Below are 24,985 nucleotides of genomic sequence, written 5' to 3'. Positions count from 1 at the left end.
ACGTTCAGCCGTGTCTCGAGCATCCACTGGGTACCAATTACGGTACACAAATGTAATTTCGCCATCCTCTGGGTACGCACTCATCGGGGCCAAAAGAGAATCGTTAATTTGACTGGGTGCGGGTGTGTGAACCTGTTCCCGACGCTCACCTGTGTAAACCTTTTCCTTAGTGAGTGTATGGCCATTCTTAGTGGGTGTTGGTTTTGGTGGTTTGCGTGGAACGCCGGGGAGGGGCGGATTCGTGTGGTCAGCGGGATCTCGACCTGATTACAAGGAGGAGAAAAAACAACTGAGTTATTTAAATCATTGTCACATCTTTCTCCTTCATGTTGCCTCCCCCCTCTCTCTACCCCCTTCCTATCAGATAGAAGTGTAGGTAATGAGGTTTGCATGTCAATGTGATGTCGTGCATTGATACCCCCCTGGCGTGGAGGCCCGTGAGTCACAGCCACAGGTGGGGGAGGTTGTGGTGATGGTGTTCGTCCAGCCGGGCCGAGCTCCTTCACCTCTGGTGTGGCACGGTGTCGTCCAGCCGGGCCGACCTCACTGTTCTCCTTCACCTCTGGTGTGGCATGGTGTCGTCCAGCCGGGCCGACCTCACTGTTGTCCTTCACCTCTGGTGTGGCATGGTGTGAGGAAGGCAGAGGCTGGCTGTCCGATTCTGAAGGCCTCTCCTTTTCTTTTCTCTCCCTCGCTGCCTCTCTTTCTGCAGCCGCCCAGCGCAGCTGCGCCAGAGCGAGAATCCCAAGCCTGGCGACCTCATTTTCGGCTTTCTTCAGACTTTTCCGTTGTGAGATTTTATCGATATGTTGATACAGTACTCCAGAAAATCTCGTCAAGTCCTCAGTCGTGAGAGAGTCATCATATCCGAATTCCTTTCTCCATATGGGCAAAAATGGTGCAATTGTGGGGCACCTAGAAACAACCTGTTTCATTTCCTCATTGTCAGTTCATTCTCCAAGCTTTGGAGAGAGGCTTCAAACTCAAAGTTGTTGTTCAGTTTGTAAAGAGGTTGTTTAGATTTCGGCAGGTGTTCTCTGCCTCCCTGTGCATTTCCCATTTTTGAAGCTGGTCGGGTAGGAGGAGGATGAAATCGAAGCTAGTTTGCTTGTCACCTCAGCTGGCGGATTAGACGGAATAAAAAAATAATAAGACTAAAAAAAAGACGAAACACACCAGATAAGACACAACATGTAAGCGTAAAGCATGAAGATTTCCGTCAGAACGTTCTGTTCTGGAACATAAAGGAAATCTACCAATTAAAATAACCACGCTATTTCTTATGTGATTAAGTGGCTTGAAACAGCCGTATTGGGTTATGCACTGGCCAAGAGATTCTCCCTTCAGAACAATTGCTTTTGTTCTGGGTACACTAAACAAAATCGTGTAAAGATTTCCTTCAGGACAGAAATAACTTTCGTCCTGGCAACACTAAACTGGAGTCTCGTGCTAAATAACACCAACTAATAATATGGACAAGCATGAATCTGTGACCAACAGTCTGCTATGTCCTCAGAACAGGAAACCGCAGTCCCTATTCTGTTACTCAAACGTGCAACAAAAAGCAACAAAACAATATACTAAAAAACATTAAACATTAAACAATCAAAACGCAGCTTGGGCTAGAGGTAGCAATTCTCTAACTTAGCCGGTACAAATCTTTAAGTACTTGACACATCTGTGATTTACAGTCCAAAAAGGCATGAATAAAATCAAAACTTACACTGTGTGCTTTATACACACTTCTCAAGTCCCATGGTAATTTCTCCGCGCGCAGGAGGAAAAAAACATGTGGGAGAGAATCCTTTCCGTGATAATCCGTGGGAGTCAGGGGAAATGTCTGATAATATCCTCGGCTGGTTGTTTCTCTAGCAGAGATGAACGAAGACTCCAAAACAAACTGTCCAGCAGTTTATCGAATCCATAAACGTCAACTCAGTAGAAATCCGCAAGAAGTGACCAATTGATGGAAATGTTATTATTATCCATATGAATAGACAGTTTCCCCCAAAATGATTGAATTCACTCCCACACAATAAATGAGACCACACAGTGTAAGTCCGGTTTTTCTCTTACTGTATATTAAATCAATGAGCATACAAAATAGATGTCCAGTACAGTACAATAAACATGTGTCTCTTTTCTTTCTCAATCTGAATCTTCATACAATGTAACATCAGTTCACAAATATACTTCAGTAGGTACAGGGAAAATAGATTTGTCAAGCATTCATTGGACAGTTAAACATAACAATGGATCATGAGATGGTGTTGTGACTGAGTCTCGTGAACTCAGAAAGGATGTAGAATGTTTTGGCTTCTCATTATCCAGTGTCCGGGACACTTTGACATTTCGCTGGTCAATCTCTCTGTCCCTGTAGTGGGCAGATTCTCGTCACATGCATTAGTTATCAGATCAAAACAAAATAACCTTGTCACTTGTAACACTGAAGTTGGTGTTTTAAATATAATAGATATTAAAATGTTTTTAACCCAACACTTGTATTCTCTCCATCTTGACAAAATGGTATATTCCCAGGTTCCGCAGGTCAGCTGCACAGGTGTAATGCATTATTGTTAATTGTGACACGTTTACTAACATGCCAAGTTTAGCTGCACTTGAACAACTGTTCCAGTCCAAGAAACCGTAGAAACGGGGGGGAAAACTAAAATGTACTTCTTAAAATAAATGTATCATGCCTGTTGCTATAGGTATGGCAACATGACTGGTGTCTTGCACGAGCGCGAAGGTGCACGTGCAGCACACCAGTCATCTTGCCATACCTTAGCTTTTTCTGAACTGACACCCCTGCTTTAAACCACCCATCTGTCACAGTCCAACTCAGCTTCTTGGGGGGATACGACGAGACACAGTAGCATTTCTTATGGTGCTTTCATGGGGCTTATTTCAGTTTGGAAAGTCTTGCTGGAAAGGATGTACTCATGTATCCTCGCTTACAGCTCCTCAGAGATGCCTACTAATCCTTGCTCCTCACTCCTTGGAGCAAGAATAAGAGATCTGCCATGACTGTCAAAATGGCAGACCGACTTGAAATTCCGGTTCAAGTGAGGATAGAGCAGTGGTGTGTTCTAGGTTTTTCTTACTTAGCAGACCTTGTATTGAACTGTACTTTCCTGTGCTTGTTTTTACAATCAATCAATCAATGTTCTTGATCATGCTAGCCGTATTTTATACTTTACTATTCGGAAATTGCATTAAATTTGCGATTTCTGTGCTAACTCCATAGGCTATGGTAGGATTTACCCCTTCAAAACGGGACTTCAGCACCCGGGGGATGCTGAGTGGGCGGGTCGTGAATAGGGCTAATAGACAGGTATGTCTGTGGCTGGCTGGCTGGCTGGCTGGCTATGTGGCTGGCTGGCTGGGTATGTCCGTAGCCTGACAGTACCTGTACCGACCACACATGTTAAAGGAGGGGCGCTGTTGTGCAGGCACTCAACACACACACACACACACACACACACACACACACACACACACCCACACACACACACACACACACACACACACACACACACACACACACACACACACACACACACAGGGTGTAGCTGCTCAGATTCACCGCTACACTTCGAACCGAGGTTTGATTTTATTTGACCACCACTCAGTTCACAAGGTGTGATTTTATAAATAGCCAACCTTCTTATCTGTTTCTGTTTAGTCAAACCAGGAAGTGTCTTGAGAGATTGAGGCAGAGTATGGCTAGATTAGAGTTTTTTAGGCACATGACCTTTGCAGGATCAAATAAATGGGACTGCAGGCTCCTGTTGTTTGGTAATGTTTTTTGTCAATCATATTATTAGTTATAGTTATAGAGGAAGCTGAGTGCAGGATCTTTGTCTACATCAGCACTTGCCGAGTGTGCAACATCAACACGCAGAGTCAAACAGATGACTCTTAGTTACATGAACCTGTGATACAGACCATATTTAGGAACCATTCAGGTCAAGAAATATAATTCAAAAAAATATAAATTTCTATTTGACTTTGTCCACAGTTCTGGAGGCTAAGGACATGCTCGGAGATGATGCGGGGACATGTGACTCTTATGTTAAGGTATGTAGCTGTAAACATTTAGGCATGGCTATGGGCTTAAATCAATGCCAATAATAATTGATAATAATATTTTTTATATTTTTTACAGACAAAAAAGCAAATGTTTTTTTTTCACTGTTCACTGTTGTACAGATGTTTTTTAGGCAGCTGTGAGCTGTGATCTACATGCTGTGATTGGCTGAAAAAAAGAGGAAAAAAAGACGCGACATGATTGGCCATATAAAAGACGCATTGTGATTAGCCTGAAAAAACGAAAGTTCTCTATCCCGATTGGATAAAATTGGACATGCAGACTATTGTTATTGAACAAACACTCTTCGGCAATGAGTCAGAATCAGAATATAGAGCAATTTAACACATATTTTAAGCAAAGAAAATCACTTACCCAACCTTTAAGTGCAGTTCTTTATACTGGGATGGTGTCAGGATTGGTTTTCAAAGCGGTGGGTAAATACTGTAGGTTTGACAGCACCCCACATGCAATGTATGGTAAAATATACAGTATCAGACAATTCTAGGGTTATATACTGTGTCTCTCTGTGTTATCTAGGTCGGTATGGTCCCAGACAGTGACCCTAAAGGCAGACAGAAGACGCAGATGGTCCCCCACTGTAGAAACCCCATCTTCTTACAGACCTTTTATTTGTAAGCATCCAAAGCAGTTCTACCACCATTCCAATCCTATCTCTAAAATGGCCTTACTTTATTGTGCAAGCATAGTACATAGTTGTACACATAGGTCTTAAATCACGTGTGTGTGTGTGTGTGTGTGTGTGTGTGTGTGTGTGCGTGTGCGTGCGGCCGGGCGTGTGTGCGGGCGTGCGGGGCGGGCGTGTGCACACGCATGACTCTGGGCCTTTTTCTATTGTTATCATCCTCACTCCAGTGCTTTCCTAGCCTCCAGTGGTTGATATGGCCAGCATGACTCACCGTGTGCCAGTCTGTTGCTCTGACTCTAACCTTCAAGCCCTCTAACCCTTTTATGTACGGCTCAGTCCACACACAACCCCCCTGCAACCATATAACCACATTTACCTAATTTTTTCAGATTTATGGATTTGTCACTGTGTGATAATTTTTAATTGATGCGTACATTTTGTTTGAGCTAAATTTGTTTGCTTTCCCCCCCCCCCCCCCAGCGTTGTCGGCACGAAGGACCTCCATAAGCGACTGCTCTTCACCATGTGGAACTCGGACACCAAAACCAGGTACTGGTAGGAGAATAATCATGCTGCACAGCACGTTTTGGTTATATTTGAATTTAGAATGATTTGTAGGTAGCTGTATTATATTGATCGCAATATGCACACACTTAACAGTACACACATTCACAGGGCGGCAGCAGCAGCATCAATTATAAAGTGGCATTTTGCTGCTCTAGTGGGCAGCTTTAAGGTGTGTACGTGCATGTGTGAGAGTATGTGCGTGCTTCTGCACGTGAGTATATACAGTACTTGTGAGTCTGGAGTTACTCTCGCCTCCCTGCCTGCTGTAGACTTGTGCTGAAACAGGGTCAGGGTTGGGGACGGAGGACATATGGTCGGATGAACCAGCGATTTCTGAACATCATACATAACCCCTGAAAAATCATAGAATATTATGTGTCGCCACAAGGCGCACGTGGTTCTCAAAGTGTCGTGGAAGAAATGGTCCAGTGGTGATAATCCAGTGCAAACTTACAGGCTGTTGACTGCACTCTGGTTGAGAGACATGAATGCTACCATTGGAATGAATGGTACGCATTTCCTAAAACAGACCGTGGGGACTGTATCTGCTGATTTTGTTTTGCGGTCACGTGATCCACATGGCTCCACGTGGTCCAGAGATTGACGAAAACAAATGGTGACTCGTAGGTTAGCGAAGAGCACCATCTAGCGTCACAAATCACGTAATATCACATCTTTGGCGGTGAGGGCTTTGGAAAAAATCTCTGCATATTTCAGTAGAAGAGTTAAGAATGGACTGGAAGGAGAGGGATACCATCTCCACCCAAGAAGAGGCTTTATACTTCATCCTTTTAAAACCACTAGCCCTTACCCGTTCAAAGATATGAGCTCCAAAATGATGTGCAGTGTGTGGGTTATGGGATGTGCACTGTGCATACAGTATATGAGGGATGGAAAGTAACTTTAACTGGTGCTTGCATGATAATATGTAGGAGCATCAATGTAAGAAATACCCGTTTCGTTTAATGGCTAACCCCCACCCCCCCCGCCCCCGCCCGCCCACCCGCCCACCCGCCTGCGCACACACCCGCCTGCCTGCACACACACACACACACACACACACACAGAGAGCTGGTTAAACATGTTGCCTCATGCTAGATGCAGAATAGATGTGCCTCATGCTAGATGCAGAATAGATAGTAGATACACCATAAAAATGCTAATATACAGTATACGATTTGTGAAAGTGACAAACGGGCTTCACAGTTATGTCAGGTGTGTTCATATGCTAATGGTGATGCGATTTCAGATCAATTGCTCCAGCCACTGAGGAGAAACGCTGTTTCAGACAGACAGACAGACAGACAGACAGACAGACAGACAGACAGACAGACAGACAGACAGACAGACAGACAGACAGACAGACAGACAGACAGACAGACACTCACTCACTCACTCACTCACTCACTCACTCAGACATTCGCAAAATTATAGTATAGATGTGTGGTGCAGGGGTAAAGGTACATTAGTAGTGGGGAGGTTTAATTGGCTTAATGACAACATATTGATAAGAAGGGGTAAAAAAGAATTGGCTACTTACTCTACATTGCAGGAAAATAATTATAATACAAAAATATCTCTCTCCCTCACCCTAAATATTCTTTGCTCTGTCTTATCTGTATAGGAAAAGTGAGCTACTGGGTTGCATGAGCTTCGGTGTACATTCCCTGATGGAACCAGACAAGGTAAGTTTGAATATACTGTACATTTCAACATGGATTTATCACTGAGGCAGGATAATGACATCTTCTGGTTTTCCCGTAATGACTATTTGCAGCTGACTTCTGTTGCACACTAATAAATGATGACATGGCATTACACAGATGATATATGATATGACATTAGCTATCTAAGGAAATGCTTTCCCCCTGGCCATTCTCCCTTCAGATAAGATCAGCTATTTTCAAATTCCTCTTTCAGTAAAGAAAGGGTCATTAGCTCAGTCACCCCCTCCCTTCTCTGACTAACACACGTACTCTGTGTCTGCGTGTGTGCGCACTGCGCATGTGTGTGTGTATGTGTGCGTGAGCGCGTGCGTGCGTGCGTTTGTGTCGCCACTCCGACAGTGACTCCTTATTGTCGGAGTGGCAACACTTCCATAGAGGTTAAGGTTAGGGTTAGGGTAAGAGATAGGGTTAGTGTCAGAATGGAGACATGTCGGAATGGAGAGATGCACTTGTTTTGTTGGCCTTAGAATAGAAAGATACGTTTCTTTTTAGGTTGAACACATCACCTTCACATATTACAAAAAAAGATTCCTAAACTAAAGAACTGGGCTGGGCCTATGGTAGATACTATAATAAAGTGACAGGACTCTGTCACACTAGCAGGCTGTTGTATTATTGTTCATTCAAAATCAACCGGCATCCCAGTTGTGTAACTAACACATACAATGCTGTGTCATTCCTAACTCATTGACTTGCCTCCAGGACCCCAGTGGTGCCTGTTCTGCCTGACTGAAAACCACATTCACATTATAACATTCACCATGTCCAACTATCCTCTCTGTGCAATAAAAATGCCTTATTCCCTGATATACGTAGGGTCATTGTGTAGATTGGAAGGGACTAAGGGACTGTTGTAGGAGTGTACTCCAGGGGTATGGAGTTTCATTGGGAAACGGATACCCACCTGTTCATTAAGTATGCCTGGTTGTCAGGTGGGTGGTGACAAAGCTGAAGCCACACCCACATGTGTTGCTGGATGGTGAAAAGGGGAGTGGAGGATTTTATGATGTCATTATATCGAGGCTTTCAGCTTTCAGGAAGTAACCAAAAATACACAGGGAAGACATATTTGCATATTATAACCACACCTGGGGGTCTATTAGAGTAATGTTAGCTCCATAGACACATAGCAAACAGAAAAAGTACAAAACTATGGCACCACCTCTTTAACTAACGTCACGTAACCAGGCTTTCCCCACGCAGTGGAAAGCCTGGCTTTTATTCCAAACTGACTAGTATGATCTGAATTGCGGTAATAGCCCATCTCAGAATGTATCGCGATGTGACAGGTTGTGAGCTTGTAGATCAGCTATTTTTTTCCAACCAAGAACACCATGTAAACAAATACTCAACATTCTGAGAATGCCAGTATTGACTATTTATCAGCCTGTGTTTCCACTGCAAATCGCCAATAAACAATGTTTTCTCTCACAAAGACATTCATAAATACACTGCTTGAAGTAAACATACTCGAGGAAGTCCTTTCCTCGCATGCTTGCACACACACGCACGCACACACGCACGCACGCACGCGCGCACGCGCGCGCACACACACACACACACACACACACACACACACACACACACACACACACACACACACACACACACACACACACAAAGACACGCACACAAACACACGGTTGTATTACTACACTTGACATCAACATTTCAGGACGGCGATTTTATGAATGCCTTTTGTACCTTTTTTTACGATTTTCTTTAAGCCTAGCCTAAAGCCGCCGATCTAGAAGTTCACGGTGGGCTTATAGAACGGCTATTTTCGGTACTAAGTAATACATTTCCAACTCCAACCCTTAAACCTAACCTCTAAATGCATAGTCCTAATGCTAATCCCTACCTGAATCCTTCGCTAAGCCTAACTTCCCAAATCGTTTTTAACCATAAAAGAGCCATTTATTTTGTGAGGACCATGGAAATTACCCTCACAATGTCTCTTTCACACACACACACGCACGCACGCACGCACACACACACACACACACACACATACACACACACACACGCACGCACGCACGCACGCACGCACGCACGCACGCACGCACGCACGCACGCACGCACGCACGCACACACACACACACACACACACATGTGTGCGCGCGCGCGCGCGCGCCTGCGCGCCAGTCTTTCTTTCAATGCTATCCCAGGTGACAAGCTTGGGTTCCAGAGGTTCATTCTCTGGCTGCAGCAGGCTGCTGCTTGGATTCTCCTCTGCTACGCTGTAGCCTCATGACTGCTTGTCTTATGCCTCATTCACACTACAGATATATAGTTGAACGTTTTGCTTGGTAATTCAATGTAATCTCAATGGAAACCAGCTTTAAAGGCTGGATTCCAAGGACAGCCGACACGCCCAGCCTTTAAAGCTGGTTTCCATTGAGATTACATTGAATTACCAAGCAAAACGTTCAACTATATATCTGTAGTGTGAATGAGGCATAAGTCCTCCCTCTTTCCATTTCATGTTTAATTATTCAACTTTCATTCACCCAACTGTTTCTTCCTAGCATTTGCAGAGCCTGTTATCCTCAAACATTGGGGTAGAGGAAAGCATGTTAAAAACACCTCTATGAGTAAATAAAGATGGGACATTGAGCACGAGTTTGAGGTAAATACGGAGAGACATGAATGCTCATTAGTCATTATGAGGGCAGGTTAATTGTAATGGTCCCAAAAGTAAGAGGATCACCATAAATCGATTGACAATTCTTCTATCTATCTGTCTGTTTTATAGATGCATCATTTCAGTTACATAATTGAAGCGATGTGTTAGTTTATGCAGGACACAGGAGTCGCCCCGCCCAGCTGTAGTCAGCTGTCAGTCAGCTCTGTTCTCATTCCTCATTCTCATATCTGCTGGTCACATTACGTCACATGACTGCCGTACTCCAATCAAAGCTCTCAATCAGTAGGGAAGGCTCCTTTAAATACTGCTTGCTTTCTATACCTATGCTTGGTTTCCGAGGTTTCGCTGCTAGCTGCCTCCTCCTCCACCCCAGCCTCCACCTTTCACGATCATTCATGGCTAAGCTAAAATACTTGTGATTGTCTAAGTTACATGTCAATGTATTGTTAAACTCAAATACTGTAATTTGACTGACAAAGTTACATGTCAATGTATTGCTATTGTTCTGCTATTGGAAGACTAGACCCCACTTCGAGAACCATTGCTGTAGAATTCTAATGTACCACTGTACACTGCCACTTTAGAGTAATCACACTTTCTCACTTTGACCTTTGCTCTTAATTGAGAGAGTTATGGATTACATTATTTACTTCACTATTTTCAAGACTTTCATGAGTCTTTGTCAGAGGTCAGGCAGGCCACCTCTTGTCATCATATTTGTGATATTTGAGCCGCTCTGAGATGTCCTGTATTTCTGTGTTCCAAACTCCAGACATTCAGATAGATTTGTTGTGTCTCTGTTCTGCACCTGCTCTATAAAACTCCTGAGTGCTAATTTAACTCAAGAGTGTACACATGGGCCCCATCTGGTTCCATTTGTACTCCCTCAGGGTAAAATCAACACTGGGGATTTTACTGTGTGGCTACTGGCTACATTATCTCCTTTTTCAGGAATTTGTGAGGTGTATAGAAAACAAAGCTGTGAATATGTACAATGTTCTCGCGAACAGACGGAAACCAATCAATACTCTTTGTCTCGGGCAGATGATTATCACCAGAAGGACACCTATTTTTGTCATTCCCATCCAGATCAGTGTGGAAAAAGCACCACAAACAACTTAAGCAGCAATCCTGTTTGATGTACAGTCGTGCAGCGTCTGTCCTGTAGCATTCATCCCAGTGAATATTCAACTGGCTCCATTTGCTAATGAGGGAGATTTGGCTTCGAGTCACACCGAGTTATATCTCTTCAGTTCTCTCCCCTCAAAGCCTCTTGCTGTCCCTCCTTTTCATTCAAAGTATCTCGTAATCTTGTATCTCCATATTTCAACATTAACTTATTTCGTAAATGAATACCTTACTTCAGACTTCAGATTGTTGCTCAAAAGTAGTGAAAATAGACGATCTACAAGCTTAACAACGCCTCGCGATGCGAGGCGTTGTGAGCTTCTAGATTGTTTATTTTCACAACTTTTCATCTTTTTTTAAATAATAAAAAGGGAACGGTTTTGGACTTGGACATGGTTTCCACCCGACAGCAACCATATGCAAACTCACCCTCGCCCACTCCCGTCCCTGTCATGTGCTTATCTTATTTGTGTTATTATTTCATTATTTGCAGCCTTTTATTTCCTCCTTTGAGCTTTTATTTGCATTCTGCTTTTCATACTTGTTGTTGTGACTGTGGTGTCATTCATTTGACATGTTCACTCCCCAACACATTCATATCCTTTTATGTTTCCCTTTCTTCTTTTATCACCTCTCTCTATCTCTCTCTCTCTCTCTCTCACTCTCTCTCTTTCTTTAATTCTCTCTGTCTGTCAGCTTCCAATTTCACTTTACCTCTCCCTCTCTCTCTCTCTCTCTCTCTCTCTCTCTCTCTCTCTCTCTCTCTCTCTCCCCTCTTGTCATTCTCTCTCCTCCCTTTCTGTAATCCCTCATCCTCTGCTCTCCTCTATTAGCAAGCCCTGGTTCCTTCTTGCCAGTGTCTCCTCCTGGTACACGTTGTATTAAATATGTACGTCGTCAACGTTCACTTCTGGTTCAAATGCCATCCCTTGAACTTACACTACAGATGTCCTTCCCATCCCCCAACTGTCCCATCCCCCTCCCCACCCTCCACACGCCTTGCCCCACATGCCTGCAGAAATCCGTCCACTAAGATGCTTTTAAAACGGCGATTATTGTCACAGTCGATGGCCACACATTATGTAGCACAAAAGAGGAGGGGTCGGGCAACAATAACAACCCTGGAAAGATGGAGCGAGATGACACAGATGTTTTTAAACTTGGCCAGTGGATAGCCAGTGTGAATGTTGAGTTGACATACCGCGTGCTTGTGTATGTGATTGTGCAAAGTAAGGAGAGAGGTTGAGAGCACTTTGACTGTGAGCACTTCATGAGATTTAAGTCAGTCTCCCCCTTTCTGGCTTTATGTAACCCACATACAGTACTGCACGCACACACGCACACACACACACCATCTGGCTCACAAGTAGAGGCATCAGCTGTAGGAATGCGTTAAACCTTTCCTTTGTGAGTGGTGACTCTGTGTATGTGTATGTTTGTTTGTGTAGTATGTTTGTAGCCCTGGAGCGCTACGAACGTGTGTGTGTGTGCTGGTTACTGTGTGTGTGTGTGTGTGCGTGCGTGCGTACTGTATGTGTGTGAGAGAGATGTATTTCTGCACGACTTGTTTATAAAATCACATGGACTCACTTTAAATGTACTTCTGATTACTTTGAAATCCCCCAAGCCAGAATGAAGTCTGGCTCTGCAAGTCTGTGTGCACTCGTGCTATACACACGCAAAGCAGTGTCTCTGTGTGTACGGTATGTGTGTGCGTGTGTGTACACGTGTGTGTGTACGTGCATGCGTGTCTGTGTTAGGGCTGTCACGATTATGACATTTTACATGACGATTAATTGTCACTCAAATAATTGCGATTAACGATTTAATTGTGTTTGTGTCGTTGACAATTACATTTCTGTTTGGCTTTTAGGCTTTGAAGTGGCACATGGCAATCATGACACATAACTTAAATATACAAAGAAATTACTGACATATTTGACAATTCTATACTTAAAAAAGAACATTGATACATTGATACTTTTTTAAAGTGTTTGTAACTATATAAACATTTCTCAACATGGAAACGATTATGACGATTATGCAAAATAATTGCGATTACCTCAAATATTGCGATTAGACAATTATGTAATAATTGTGACAGCTCTGTCTGTGTGTATTGTAGGAGGTGCAGGGCTGGTACTACCTTTTAGGGGAAAACCTGGGCAGGAAGAAGCACCTGAAAGTACCCACTCATGAAAACAACATCCACACCACTGGTGAGTACAACTGACAGTGGTGTGTACTGTATGTGTGACGCATTGGTGTCAATAACTAAGTACATCCACTCAAGTACTGTACTGTACAATATTTAGGACATTTTCTTACTTATTTTCTATACTTTTACAGTTTTACTTCCATCCCACTACATCTATAGGACAACATTTTTTTTATTCCACTGCAATTATAAGAAAACTTTAGTTACTAGTTTCTTTGTAGATTTTGATTATTAATGTAAAACATTAACCACTTCAGCCTTATATTTCGGCCATTTAAAAATAGCAGATTTATTAGTTCAAAATGCAAAAGATTCTTTATATACATTTTGAACTTATGAAATGGTACATTCTGCCCAATTTTACTTAAGTACAGGTATATTTTGATGCCGATACTTTTGTACTTTTACTCAAGTACATTTTGAATACCGGTCCTCTACTTCTAACAGCGTATGTCTACGTTGCAGTAATGATGCTTTTTACTTAAAGTTAAACGTGTGAGCACTTCTACCATCACTTTGTGTGAGTGCATGCATAAGAACACAACCTCACAGCCCCAGCTGAACTTGAGCAAGCGCACCCAGATGCATGTCTCTGCGTGCGCGCTTGTGTGTGTGCGTGAGTGCGTGCACAAAGTGTGCCGTGCTGGTGGTCAGTGTCTCTAAAGGGCTTAGTAGTAGTAGTCTCCTGGATGGGAGGTGGGGCAATGCGATGGTGGTGGGTGGGGGGTGGCGAGGGATTAAGAGGCAGAGGGATTGGGAGAGCAAATGACAGAAAGAGAGCGAGAGGGAGGGAGGGGTCTGGGTGAACCCTCTGACGAGTCACAGTTGAGAGAGAGAGAGAGAGAGAGAGAGAGAGAGAGAGAGAGAGAGAGAGAGAGAGAGAGAGAGCACTCCCTTGTGCTGTTTATTGCTGGAGTGTATCTGCGCTCACTCAGTACAGTACATACACACACATACCACTCTCATTCATTTGGAAGTGTATTCTGAAGTGTGTCTGTTGTTCCATCTCTATCACCCACTATAGTTTCTGCTTTGGTGTATAGTGGCGGTACAGCATGTGTGTATTATTGGAGTTACAGTATGACACTACTCATTGCCAGCCATAAGGGCATCAGCCTAGATTAGGTGAGTACCGTCTTCGTATATATTACTCTACTTGTGCGTGGTCTCCACTGATGTGCATGAGTTGGATGCTTTGTTGTGTACGTGCGGTGCGGGACTGCTTGTTGCAGGGCAACATGAAATATTTACATCAGGGACTGGACGGTGGCTGTGGTCTCTTGTCATTATGCCACATAATAAAGGCAGCCTTTTGTACAGCTTTATGTTCTGTTTTGCATCCCGTGCTTTCCTCTCTCTCTCTCTCTCTCTCTCTCTCACTCTCTCTCTCTCTCTCTCTCTCTCTCTCTCTCTCTCTCTCTCTCTCTGCATTTGCTTCATGTCAGCGTGCTCATGTACAGTTAATGTACTACTACTTCTATGGCTTCTCAGGCCAGATGAGCTGTCACTTCTATAACTTAGTCTGTCTGTCTCACTGACTTTGCAAGGAAGTCACCTCTTCAGTGGATACATTATTTCAACCTTTACTGGTAACTGGTAACATACATACTTATGCATTTACTTGTTTACTCTGTCTTTGTCCTTCTGTCTCTAACACACGCATGCACGCATGTGTATTAATGTCCACATACAGAGAAGTACAAAAATGCCTTGTACAAACAGGACATAAACAATGCCAGTGCAGTCAGATATAGTAAATAGGAAAACAGACAGTTACAAAGTGCATGTAGGGCAGAACATTGTTACATACAAACTGTTGGCATAGGCTACTTGTCCAACACAGCAGACAACAATCATGGGTATAGGAAACAACACCTCCTCCAAATTGAGCGGCTTCCTATGATAGCTGAAACCGAGCAGTACCTTGCTAACTGTTTGGCCCTCCTTTTGGAGAGGCTGGCCATCTGAAGGCCCCTCACAACGAACTTGTGCACGTGAAAACCAAAAGTTAACATCTGTAGCCTAGCTGACACACACAGACACATGCACACGCACACACACACACACACACACACACACACACACACACACACACACACACACACACACACACACACACACACACACACACACACACACACACACACACACACACACTCCTGCATGTTTCTCTCTGTTTCTGTCTCTAGCTAGTTCTGTCTATGGGTCATCCACATCCACTGCTATTAATGCAGCCCAATTCTTGTTCATGACGGTTTCCCTGCAACCTTAACCACTGTTTTATACAGTATATTTTCAGAGAAGGTACCACAAGTTCATTATGGGACTAGGGATGGGACGATATGAAAATGTCATATTACGATTATTGTGACAAAAGAAATCGCGATTTACGCTATTATCGCAATAATCAAAATCCATTATCCTGTGGCGGAACATTTGCCAAAAAATAGCAGATCTACAAGCTCATAACGCGTCGCAACACAACGCGTTGTGAGCTTGTAGATCGGCTATTCTTTGGCAAACTGATTTGGTAGAGTGAAAAAAAGACTGCATCAAGTACGTATAAAGTACCTTTTACCAACTTTAGTGCGTTTAAGTGGTACCAGATATGCAGCTCGGCAAATAAAAGGTGAATTGATCCCAGTGCATGACAGAGGATATCACGATAAATTAAATCTTCACAATCATCGTGAGTGTTTTTTATCACGAAAAACGATAATATCGTGTATCGTCCCATCCCTATATGGGACATGGTGTGGGCTTGTAGAGCTGCTGTTTTAGGTACTTTTGACATTAGAAAATAACAATAAAATCACCTACAATATAAAGACCAACGGCCAAAATAGGGACGCCACTCACGCCAGGCTGAAAGTGGTTCAAACTGGCTTTAGAAAAATACTGGACAGAAATTGTACCGGCTATAACTGGGGCAGTGGGATGAGACAATAGATGGCTTAGATGGCTAAAGACGATAGACTTATTACATACATATGAGTGATAGGGGACAATTAGGATACTTTGGGTTGATGTGCTAAAAATTAAACAGGAATGACACATTAAGCATGAAATTATAGCAAGGCTACTAACGATAAGATTATTTCATGACGTCGTCCCTGCTCGGCTGTGTTAATGGCTTTTTGTCTAGGTCTTTCCCAAAGGCAACACTGGCCCACTACTGTCTAGTCTGATACATGAGAGAGAGGGAGAGAGAGAGAGAGAGAGAGAGAGAGAGAGGGGGGGGAGGGAGAGAGAGAGAGAGAGAGAGAGAGAGAGAGAGAGAGAGAGAGAGAGAGAGAGAGAGAGAGAGAGAGGGTATGTATGTGTGTGCGTGCGTGCGTGCGTGCATGCGTGTGTGTCTGCCAGTGTGTGTGTGTGTGTGTGTGTGTGTGTGTGTGTGTGTGTGTGTGTGTGTGTGTGTGTGTGTGTTCTTGTGTCTGTGCATATTATACATTGGAGGCTGTTGTGTGTGTGTGTGTGTGTGTGTGTGTGTGTGTGTGTGTGTGTGTGTGTGTGTGTGTGTGTGTGTGTGTGTGTGTGTGTGTGTGTGTGTGTGTGTGTGTGTGTGTATTCATGTGCACGTGTGTGTGCACATTGCCAGCTGGCAGAATGTAGGCCATGTTGGCAGTGCTCTGTCTCATCATGTATGAACACTGGAATGACCAAAACACTCATACGAACAACACTCTGCTTAACATCCAACATCCAGCTTTCTTCCTCTCCCTCTCTATTCATGCTTTCCTTTATCCTTCACGCTCATTCTCATTCTCATTCCACTCCATTTACATAGACATTTTGCACATCTTTCTCATTTGTGCTTTGCTCTCTTCCCCTCATGTCATGTCTTGTATTCATCTCCATCTCATTATGTGTTTGTCAGACTTCGGCGTGCATCTCTTATGTAACCCAGCTGTGTGTCAGAATGTGGAAACACAAGGTTTTGACTAAACAAACAGTTTGACATGACAGTAGCCCTATTAACCCTGCAAGGCCCAGCGATGCTTTTTGGCAAAATTTTTTAAATATTAAAAACAAAATGTTATAATTAGTTTTCCTGTTCTTTTTTCACATTAACATCACCATTAAATCCTATTGTTTAGTATTACAATGCCATTGGCCACGATATTTGCATATAAATACCCCCCACAGAGGCTGACATTCACACAACTTCAAGATCTCTGGAGTCCAGAGTCTAGACGAACAACATCTCACTTTTTCACTGAAGCTATTCCTCACAAAAACATAAGTAAAATGCCTGTAATATTTTTTTTGGTGATCATTAGAATGTCTAGAACATATGTTATTGTTGTGAAAAATATCCCCAAAATGCAAATTAGAGCATGATTTATGATTTATGGCTATAAAACCTACAAAAACATTATTAATTTTTAAACATTACATTTTCCTCTGATTAGGACTCCTACAACACCATCAGATTTTTTTTCTCTCTTTTTTTTTTTGGCAAGTAGAAATTAATTTGGGTCTTGCAGGGTTTTAAAAGACCACGGTAGTCCATATACTGTATAGCGTGTCGTGAGAAAGACCCTTACTGTAATCTCCTCATAAGAATTGGGCATTTCCATGGGGGGATGGGGGTCAAAGCCATGGCTCTGTTTTTGATATGCCCCCTCTGGTCCTTCATTTTCATGTTTTATCCCTGCTTCTGGTCAGACCAAATTAAATACTTGGCATTTGGCATTTTGGGAAATGTGTGATATTTGTTTGATAATTTCACAATTTAATCTATCTATCTATCTATCTATCTATCTATCTATCTATCTATCTATCAAATCTCTGTCTGTCCGTCCGTCCGTCCGTCCGTCCGTCCGTCCGTCCGTCCGTCCGTCCGTCCGTCTGTCTGTGTTTATGCCCCTAGATAGATAGATAGATAGATAGATAGATAGATAGATAGATAGATAGATAGATACCTTTATTATCCCATGGGGGAAATTCAGTTGCCCAGAGGCAGCACAGCAGTTTAAGGTTACAAGTTACAAAGAAGTAAGAAAAAGAACAAGAGTACTGTAGTGTACAGTCCTAGCCAATCACGGGCCATGTGCGTGTATGCCCACGGGTAAGGATCCCTTAGGGACAGGTGAGGGGAGGGGTAAGGATCTAGTATGTTAAAATTGGCTAATGAGAGGGCAGGTGGTATCACACTCATGTCACTATGAGTCATATAACCAGTGTTGGGAAAGTTCACTTTCTACATGAACTAGTTCAAAAGTTCAAGTTCACAACTTCTAAAATGAGCTAGTTCATTTCATAGTTCATAATTCCACATTTTCCAGAAGTTCATGGTTCCCCAAAATGAACAAAATTCGATAGATAGATAGATAGATAGATAGATAGATAGATAGATAGATAGATACCTTTATTATCCCATGGGGGAAATTCAGTTGCCCAGAGGCAGCACAGCAGTTTAAGGTTACAAGTTACAAAGAAGTAAGAAAAAGAACAAGAGTACTGTAGTGTACAGTCCTAGCCAATCACGGGCCATGTGCGTGTATGCCCACGGGTAAGGATCCCTTAGGGACAGGTGAGGGGAGGGGTAAGGATCTAGTATGTTAAAATTGGCTAATGAGAGGGCAGGTGGTATCACACTCATGTCACTATGAGTCATATAACCAGTGTTGGGAAAGTTCACTTTCTACATGAACTAGTTCAAAAGTTCAAGTTCACAACTTCTAAAATGAGCTAGTTCATTTCATAGTTCATAATTCCACATTTTCCAGAAGTTCATGGTTCCCCAAAATGAACAAAATTCGTTTTTTTAGACGTTACTGAAAGCTATTTGTCAAAGTTATTGACACAGCCCGTAAAGAACCACACACAGCAATTATTTCATTCAATTTAACATTGAGGTTCCCACAATGTTTAGGTGCCCACTCTTCCTGCACCCGTCGCACATCCTGCATGTTTCCGCATGGTTAAAATAGCTGATCTACAAGCTCACAATGTCTCGTGGATGCGACGCGTTGTGAGCTTGCAGATCAGCTATTTTCTGAAGTATAGCAGGCTTTACTTAGGAGACGTAATGAGGAGGCGATGCACAAACAGCGCTTCAATGGGAATGCAAAGAAAGACCGAACAAGTCGACGAGCGCCGTTCATGGTTCAGTTCACGTTCGCCCAATATGTGTAAACAATTCAGTCAGCAGCAATCATTATGTATAACCGATATGCCCATATATGGGCATACTGTACTGATAACAGGGATCTCCATATATGGGCATAAAAAGGACAAGGACATGCCCATATATGGGCATACTGTACTGATAACAGGGATCTCCATATATGGGCATAAAAGGACACAGTCTCTATGGACATGCCCAAATATGGGCATGTAGTGATGACATCAGGGATCTGCATATACAGTACTGTATGGGCATATTGGTCGGATTGGCGGTGCGACGTTGATGTGAGATAATGTCTCCCCCTCTGTTTCTTTTTTACAAATTGAACCCTGGACATAATTATGTCAAGTGCTAAGTGGGAAGTTGGTCTGATTGGCAGTTGTCCAGAACCGCCACGCAATGGATCTCCATATAAGGAGAGTGTGCTAGCTGCATGTGAGTGTGTCTAGTCCGACCTAATGTCAGGGCTATGACATCATATTGATGACATTGGGGATGTCCATATATGGGCATAAGAAGGACACAGGCAGGCAGATACAGAGATTTCCATATATGGTGTTGTGTACGTGATGGCATGCCAAAGTGTTTTGTGTGATGTCATGTGATGTCATGCCAGAGCTCTGATCAGTCTATATACAGGGTTGTTGACCGGAGCGGTCGACACATATGTGCACAGTTTGCTGTAAGGTGCTGCTTATAGACTTGTAATTTGTTAAAGTATAGTTTGTGCGTGGTGGAAAGATGCTGGATTTCTTCACCATCTTCAGCATGGGGGGCGTGGTGTTGTGGTCTTTTCAAGGAGCTGGGGTGAAAGAATCCTTCACTGGGCCCGTCAACGCTTTGATCCGCTCCGTGATCCTTCAGGAGCGCACTGGGAACAACTCCTTCACTCATCAGTCCTTGAGTCTTAGATACAAATTGGATAATGAATTTGAGTTGGTTTTTGTGGTGGGTTTTCAACAGATCCTGATGCTGACCTATGTGGATAAGTTAGTAGACGATGTTCACCTTTGCTTCCGGGATCGTTATAAGAATGAGCTAGAGCAGAACGGAGCCCTGACATTTCTCAACCACAACTTCGAGTTCAATGATGACTTCAAGAGGTTTCTCGAAGAGGCAGAGAGCAGCAACACTCGAGTCACTGTCTCTATGCGGACGTTTAAAAATTCCCCGAAGTCCCAAAAAACTGTTAAGTCAATGATCAAGACGAAGGATGGGGACAAAGGCATGGAGGACCAGTGTGTAATAAAAAAGAAGAATGCCAAGAAAGAGTCTCCTGCAGCTGAGCCAGTCAAAAAGGAACAAAGCAAGGGCTCGACTGCCAGCCAAAAGGTGGTTGAGAACGGCAATCACGACTTAACCCCGGATGAGATTATTCAGAAGAAAAGGGAACAATTCATCCTCAAGCACAAGAGGTCTGGACCTGTTGAGAGACCCAGTAAGTCCCCGAAACACCACAAGCAAAAGCAAAGGTGGGGTTTGGAGATGTCCGGCAACAGCGTCAAAGACCTGGACTACAGCAACAGAAATGGAGATGATACCCGTAAGGATGCTGACCAGGGCCACGACTCGCAAACAGACTTGGGGATGCAGCTCAGCTCCATGAAGGGAGATCTGCTGTCTGTGGAGTGCGAGTCCAGCGAGGAAGAGGTGGAGGAAGAAGAGGTGGAGCCAGAGACAGTTGTGGTCACTGAAAAAAGCACGAAAGCTCCCCCAAAAAGCGGTGGCTTTGGTGGCATGTTTAGAATGCTGAAGGGTCTGGTGGGCTCCAAGTGCCTCACCCAGGAGGACATGGAGCCAATGCTGGAAAAGATGAGGGAACACCTCATCACTAAGAATGTAGCCGCCGACGTTGCCTCCCAGCTCTGTGACTCTGTTGCCAAGAAACTTGTGGGCAAACTCATGGGCACGTTCACCAGTGTGGCCTCGACGGTGAAGCAGGCCCTGCACGACTCTCTGGTGCAGATTCTGCAGCCCAAGCGGAGGGTAGACATCCTGAGGGACGCCCAAGAGGCCCGCGGTCAGAGACGCCCCTATGTCATAACCTTCTGTGGTGTCAACGGGGTTGGCAAGTCCACCAACCTGGCCAAGATTGCCTTCTGGCTGATTGAAAACCATTTCACTGTTCTAATCGCGGCCTGCGATACGTTCCGCTCCGGGGCCGTGGAGCAGCTCCGGACTCACCAGCGTCATCTGAACTCTAAGCACCCGCCCGAGCAGCACGGCGGGCAGCCAGTTGTGCAGTTGTATGAGAAGGGCTACGGAAAGGATCCGGCAAAAATCGCTATGGATGCCATAGCGAAGGCCCGTAACCAGGCCTTCGACGTGGTGCTGGTGGACACCGCGGGGCGTATGCAGGACAACACCCCCATGATGACGGCCCTGGCTAAGCTCGTTACCGTCAACACGCCTGACCTGGTGCTGTTTGTAGGGGAGGCTCTAGTGGGCAACGAGGCTGTCAATCAGCTGGTGAAGTTTAATCAGGCTCTGGCCGACCACTCCGCATCTGTCGAGCCCCGCCTCATCGACGGAATTGTTCTCACCAAGTTTGACACCATTGACGACAAGGTTGGCGCTGCCGTTTCCATGACCTACAGCACAGGCCAGCCTATTGTATTTGTGGGCACAGGACAGACCTATAATGACCTGCGCACTCTTAATGCGCGCTCTGTTGTCAATCTCCTGATGAAGGCTTGAGTGGCTGCATGTTTCTGTTACTTCATCCTTGTTATAATAACCAACACTGCAAGATATCCGTTCTGGCCCTACTAGTCTTCAACCTTGTTTCACCCTTCCATATTGCACCAAACAAACTAGGGTCATGCAGGTTCTTATTCTCGTAGGTGAGAATAATAGGATTCAGGGATTGAGTTCCTTGGCTGGACACAAAGACAAAAACGGACAAAACTAAATCTCCCCAATGCATTCGGAGGTAATGAAACAAATTTCAACCAAATCTATTTCATATTTTTCACAGGTATTATAAGCTATCACCAAGTATTTCTGTATTGAACAGATTGTCAATTGCTGTTGTTTTCAAAATCTTTTTTTCTCTACCAGTTATACACGATTACTGAATAAAATCCCAAGCCATGGTGCTAGCTCGGTCATTCATTTTTCTTCCATCTCAGATTTTGTCCAGAGCTTAAGAGATCAGTGGATCCGTATTATTGATCTTACAGTATAGGCGATAGGCAATATTATAGATTAACTGCAATCAATCTAAAAAAGTCAAACCTCGGTTCGAATTGAAGCGGTGGACAGATAAAACTTCTATTCTGAATGTATTTGGAGAGCTGGTATGACAGTTGGTATAATAGGTTTAAAAAATAAAATAGATTAAAACACATACATTAAAATAAGAATTTGTAATTAAATAAATACATAAATAAATATAAAGTGTTTAAATAAGACAGATAAACCCTGAAGGCCAAATTATCATGTGAAGCTTGACCAATCCTCAAAGTATCCATTCATCTGACCGGGAGGGACACCGCACACATATTCTAGATGTACAGGACATATAAAGCCTATTCATTCTGAACTGAAATGACCATATATGGACATGGGACACACATTTTGCTTTTTGAAAAAGCCTATTCATTCTGGACTGATATTTTACACGTACGGGACAGGAAAAACCTGTTCATTCTGGCCTGGAGTGACCATATATGGACATAAGGTAACGGACATTCTGTTTTTGAAAAACCCTGTTCATTCTGGACTGAGATCACCATATATGGTAATTAAACGGACATTCTGTTTTTGAAAAAGCCTGTTCATTCTGGACTGAAATGACCATATATGGGCGTGATACACACAAAGCCATTCATTGGAAGCGGTTTCCACCGCTTCAAAAATAAAAATAAAAGACCATGTCTAATTACAACGTAGCTTCCATGTGGGATCGTGGCCAAACTGTGACGTCAGTCACCGATGACGTATCTATGACACACAATGCCAAATATGGGCTATATGCCTATTTCCACCCAGTTCACAGCGACTTTCCATTATACGATTAAAGTTTGAAGGAAATGTATCTAGTGGACTAGTGCGCTAATTGGTTTAGTGGTTTGTGAGATTAGCTCGAGACAAACAAACGAGACAAACAAAGCCTCTTGTAGACTGCTTGCCTTCTACAGTGCTACGCTGTATTAAGTCCTGTTTCATACGACAGTGTTTAGTGGTGAACAAAGCAGGGACGTGCTGGGCCCCTGATTCAGCCTTGGAAAAAGAGTTGGAGAGGCATTGCACGCTATAGAGAGAGATTTCTCTCTATAGCGCTGCTGCTACTCAAAGATTTGTCATTTCAGATCATGACAAGTGACAAGCCAATGGGCCAATTACATGAGTTATATTTCGTCGTTGTCGGGTGGAAACCTTGTATGTCCAAAACCATTTTAAAAATGATTTAAACTAGTGAAAACAGCCGATCTACAAGCACACAACGCCTCGCACCGCAAGGCGTTGTGTGCTTGTAGATCTGCTGTTTTCACTACTTTTGTGCCACGGCCTTGTGTGATGAAGCCGCCCAGCCCCCAAAATGGAACGAAGGCCGACATTGTTTTTATTTTATTTTACTAATAGCCGGGCCGGGAATGAACCGGACGTTCGGGAGTTGTCCCGCTTTTCCCAATGGCCAGCACGTCCCTGAACATCAGCCAATTCTACAAGCTCACAACACATCGCCTAGGACAGGGCATCGCATCATCAAAATAGAACTACAAGCGTACAACTTTTGATCTTGTAGTTCTGCTACCTGGGATGGAAGTACCGTATGTGAATTTTTGTTAGGAATAATCTTTTGATAATTAAAGTGTAAATTATTTTGGGGGGTCCCCAGATGATTATCTTAATGTGCAACATTGTTTTATCACTCAACGGTAAACATACCAACATATACTGTAGTATAGGTGTACATACAGGGTATCTTCTCATTTCTAAAGTTAGAATACTTTTAAGGCCCTTTTAATACCAAATTGGCCAAATTGTCAAATATTACGTAACTAAGAGGCAAACATTGTGAAAATAGACGATCTACAAGTTCACAACGCCTTTGAGGCTATTTTCACAATATTCATCTGTGGAACCGAGTCAAACTAAGTATGTAATGCCTACAATTGCAAGTGCTTGTCAGGGTGGGGGGGGGGGTCGCCAGTTCAAATATTATGATTATTTTGGAGGTCGTTGCTTGCAAAATTGCAAAATTATGCAACTGACAAAATTATATGTAACTGACAAGGTTTGACTTTTATATCCTGTAAAACCACTTACAGTGTCTCTACCGCAAACACTAAAGGGCCATTCACACTACTGAAAACTATATTGTTCTAAACCAAGTGAATGGCAGTGTTCCCGCCAAGTAGGCTATTAAAAAAATATATACAATGGTGAACGATATACCGTAATTATAGTTATTGTTCCCAGAGGGAATGGCGCTTAATACAACAAAACAACACTTGGAACACTTATACTGGTCAAAATGTACAGTATTTGATTTCAGCTGCCCCTGTTATTATGCAAAGAGTAAATGAATAACCAAATGGTGCACAATAACAGAAAACATTAGTCAGCTGAGACAAAGCACAGAGAAACATCAACTTGCTATTCATTCAGTGCTGACTGCTCCTCGTTAGCAGATTCTATTATCTGAAGCGCCTAATGTCTCTCTGTCAAGCCCTTGGGGACACTGTGGGGTTCGGTGCAGTGCACATAATGACACATGAATGTGCCACTTAATGATCGCGTCATCTATGCAAAACTAATTATATTGTCATCACAGCGACAAAAGGATGGTGCGTTAGCCTGTCTGGCATATGAGGTGAA

General features: G+C 43.4%; 2 protein-coding genes and 1 long non-coding RNA gene across 3 annotated transcripts in view; 2 read left to right on the top strand and 1 right to left on the bottom strand.

The window, feature by feature from the left end:
- The window catches only part of LOC308299483, a 711,129-nt gene that overhangs the window by 109,049 nt on the left and 577,095 nt on the right, over nucleotides 1-24,985 (bottom strand). The window lies entirely within an intron of this gene.
- The window catches only part of rgs3a (regulator of G protein signaling 3a), a gene marked incomplete at its 5' end in the record, with an annotated part of 265,534 nt that continues 245,185 nt past the window's right edge, over nucleotides 4,637-24,985 (top strand). Inside the window, 4 exons of the mRNA XM_080742558.1 lie at nucleotides 4,637-4,725; nucleotides 5,220-5,288; nucleotides 6,931-6,991; nucleotides 12,934-13,027. Of these exons, the coding sequence (XP_080598684.1) occupies nucleotides 4,637-4,725; nucleotides 5,220-5,288; nucleotides 6,931-6,991; nucleotides 12,934-13,027 (313 nt within the window). The remainder of the gene's footprint in view (nucleotides 4,726-5,219; nucleotides 5,289-6,930; nucleotides 6,992-12,933; nucleotides 13,028-24,985) is intronic.
- Nucleotides 19,895-21,856, top strand: LOC308298868 (signal recognition particle receptor subunit alpha-like; the record flags this gene model as incomplete). The annotated part of the gene is made up of 1 exon (XM_080742561.1): nucleotides 19,895-21,856. Exon 1 carries the CDS (start codon nucleotides 19,901-19,903, stop codon nucleotides 21,854-21,856), a length of 1,956 nt encoding a protein of 651 aa, XP_080598687.1. The 5' UTR covers nucleotides 19,895-19,900.

This window comes from Nannobrachium achirus (assembly GCF_963921795.1).
Source record: "Nannobrachium achirus genome assembly, chromosome: 15".
In the NCBI taxonomy this organism is placed as follows: Eukaryota; Metazoa; Chordata; class Actinopteri; order Myctophiformes; family Myctophidae; genus Nannobrachium; species Nannobrachium achirus.
This window is presented reverse-complemented; position numbering and strand designations above follow the sequence as displayed.